This window comes from Poecilia formosa, unplaced genomic scaffold (assembly GCF_000485575.1).
Source record: "Poecilia formosa unplaced genomic scaffold, Poecilia_formosa-5.1.2 Scaffold199, whole genome shotgun sequence".
Lineage (NCBI taxonomy): Eukaryota > Metazoa > Chordata > Actinopteri > Cyprinodontiformes > Poeciliidae > Poecilia > Poecilia formosa.
The window spans coordinates 257,691-261,064 of NW_006800138.1; the positions used below are offsets into that span (position 1 = coordinate 257,691).

At 41.4% G+C, this 3,374-nt stretch overlaps 1 protein-coding gene across 1 annotated transcript in view; it reads left to right on the forward strand.

The window, feature by feature from the left end:
* Window positions 1-202: 202 nt before the first annotated feature.
* The window catches only part of inpp5a (inositol polyphosphate-5-phosphatase A), a 163,259-nt gene continuing 160,087 nt past the window's right edge, over window positions 203-3,374 (forward strand). The window contains exon 1 of the mRNA XM_007566792.2: window positions 203-751. Within this exon, the coding sequence (XP_007566854.1) occupies window positions 674-751 (78 nt within the window). The 5' untranslated portion in view covers window positions 203-673. The remainder of the gene's footprint in view (window positions 752-3,374) is intronic.

Sequence of the window (3,374 nt, forward strand, 5' to 3'; positions counted from 1 at the left end):
AACTGGACCTCATTGAGTTTGAATTAAATACCAATGGAATAAAATACAAATACAAATTGGGATAGCCCAATTCAATGGCGCCCTGTCCGATAATGGATGACGTCGAGGCGGTGGCTGAGGGGGATCCTGTGTTTACGGTGCGCGGGCCCTTTAAGAGAGTCCCGTGTTTCCATTGGCACGGTGACGTCAGAGCAGCGAAGGACTTCAGCCTATCCTCTGCTAACGGTGAAGGCTACGGTCCTGGCACGGCGTCCAGCTTCAGGAGGGGGAGTTTTTTACACAGCTCAAAAAGGTTGGAAAGCCTTCCCCGCTGAAGCCATCCAGGCGCTCACCGTGGATTAAAACGGGAAACTTTTCACGATGGCCCTGAGCGTGGAAAAGTAGCGCGAGACGCAGCAGCCGCCGCCGCAGAACGCGGAGCCTCTGTCACCGCGAGCAACAACTCCTGGTTAGATGCACGACCACTGCTGAGGAGAGAGGAGAAAAAAAATATGCTCCAGCCGAGCCTCCGCAGCAGCAACAACCCCGGCTTCAAGCGCAGGTTCCCCGCGTTTTAACCGCTTTCCTGAACACAGCCGTCGACCCTCCTCCTGGTTCGTTTCAAGCGCCTCTTTGAGCCTACAAAGTCCGCCGTCAGAGTCTCCCCTGCCGAGCCTCCTGCACCCGGAGAACCATGATGGCAAGAAGGACAGCAGAGCTGGGCGCAAAAATACTGCTGGTGACAGCCAACGTTGGATCCCTGTTCGAAGATGTGAGTGTCTCTGTTGATAAACACACTCAGTGGTTTTTGTTTTCTCCCCCACGCAGTCCACGCTGTGTCCAGGTTATGCTACATAACGTGTGATGTTGTCACGACTCGGACCGTTATAGTGTCACCTATATAGGCGTCGCCGGTTTCCCAGGACACATGTCCCAGGATGTACATGCACTCTGGTAAATAAAATGTTGCGACATTTGAAGAAAAAAGCATGTAGAAATCTACTTTAAATATAAATCTTGTAGCTTAAGTAGAATATATATGCAGTAGCTCTATGCTTCTGCAAATAAGTCGCTAAAATGTACACTAACCGTTCAGATAAATGTAGAGTATGGATATCCAAAAGAAGACATATAGCTTAAGAATTAGACCACATTTAATACAAATTTTAAGAAGTAATCAAACGTTTTCTTTCCATTTCTATACCTGGTCTAGCTGTTTTGAATGTTTTTGTGGGTTTGCGGTATGATTAGGCGATATGGATTTAAAGTTATTGCGATATTTTGTGGTATAATTGATAAAAGTGACGACACAAACTATTTAATTGTTTTAGTTAACTGGCTGTGAGTGCAATGCAGCCTCACAAGAACAAATACTGCTCTTAGAAAGCATAGCATTTGTAATATGCTTCTTTAAAAAAGTGTGTTTACTATCACTAAAATGCACACATTTAACTATATGCTCATATTTGTTGAAACATCTTTATTGATCAAATAGTGGAGAAAAATTCTAAACATAACAAACTTGAGCATATGGACAGTTTTAGGGGGTTTTAAACATCATAGATCAGAACTTATTGTGACAACAATAAATCAAAATCTTATGATAAGAAATTTATCACAATAAATGGTAGACGATACAGTTTTCAGCATATTGACAATATGTGACACTGGTAAACTCAATTTATACATTAAGATAGTTTAAAAAAGTAAATAACTTTTACGCAACATTATAAATCACTCTGAAGACACTAGTGAAACAAAAACATTTTTTTTGTATTTTAGATTTATCTGCTCAAATATAAATTAAATTTGTATTAAATCTGTATATTTTTAAGGGGTTCAAACTGTTGCTTTATTAAAAAAAACAGACAGGCAATATTCCATATTTTCTTGCTTCATCTTTTATTTTCTTATTTTTTTACCACTCTTGACTTATGGTCTGGGGACGAATAAAATCATGTCAAGGGCCACAAATGACCCCCGACCCACAGCTTAGACCAGGGGTGTCAAACTCAATTTCACCGAGGGCCACTTCAGCATATTGGCCACCCTCAACGGGCCACATTGACGGTACAAATCAGGAGTGGCCAGGTGCAGTCCTCCAGACTGCAACTTTTAGATGCATCCCTGCTAAAACACATCCCAGACAAAAGGTTGACTTCCCTCATTAGCAGCAACTCAGTTCTGTAGAGCCTTATAATGAGTAAATGATCCAGGTGTGTTAGAGAAGGAACGCATCTAAAGTTGCAGATGGTAGCTCTGGAAAACTAGACTTGGGCAGCCCTAGCATAAATGTATGAAAATACAGTGCTAAAAATAAATTAAACACCTCATATTGTTAAATAACGCTTTGGAACGTCTGGTTAGGAAGCGCATTCAAAACCTTTGTTTGAAATGGCGCGTTTAATTCAAGTTTCCATTACAGACCAGAGAAAACTAAAGAGAATGAAACGTTTTGTTAATCCATTTGAGGAGCCGGCAGTTTATCTTGAGGAAATAAATGACGATGCAAAAGTTAATTAGACTGTAACATGCGCAGTCCGCAGCTCAACCACTGCGGAGGCGGTTACGTTACACCACTGCGAAGAATTAAAATCCGCTGGAAGTAACTCATCCAGCGGATTTAACAAATGGAGCCTTCTGGGTTCACGTTACCCAGGAGAGCGGCGCTCTGGAGGAGCTGCAGACGTGACATCTGTCCGTTTCGGAAAAGCTAAAAAAAATAAAAAATAAATAAAAAAATCCTTAAAGCTCACACCGGACCGCGCAGGGTAAAACACTCACAGAGTTCAGTTGATCTGTTTGGATCAGACAGATCCAACTGACTGATGAATTAGCGCAGATTTTTCTGCAGATTTGAACTAGGAGGAAGTTGTTCAGACCCCAGCGGGTGAAGTGATGCTACTTTAAGTGAAGTCGCTTAATTTAATTTATTAAAAGTTATTGGGGCCTCAGTCAGTGGTTTTTGTCACTACGGAGAAAAATGTAGATGCGTTTATCTGCTTAATTTGTGATGGGATCTGGATTCACGGTGAATATTCACTAAACCGCATAAAATGCTGCTAAATAGCCGATGTTTATATTATTGTAATTTCACGGATAAAAATAGTACATGACCGATTTTTTTTTATGTTGCCGGTCAAGGTAACGGATAACAAAAAAAGTCTAGCGCGACCTGCCGCCCTGACACCAACTCACAAACATCTTCATTCACAGTCTTACTTGTAAATCGATTTTTCTTTTCTTGGACGTTTTGATGTTAGCTTGTCAATGTCTCAGTTTTATTCGCTGGTAAAATCAATAAGCAGCTTGAGGTTACTCTGCTGCTCTCTAGTGAGTAAAAGCCGTAATGTTGGCTGGTAAAAATCGGAATGCATTATGGGAGATGTAGTTTG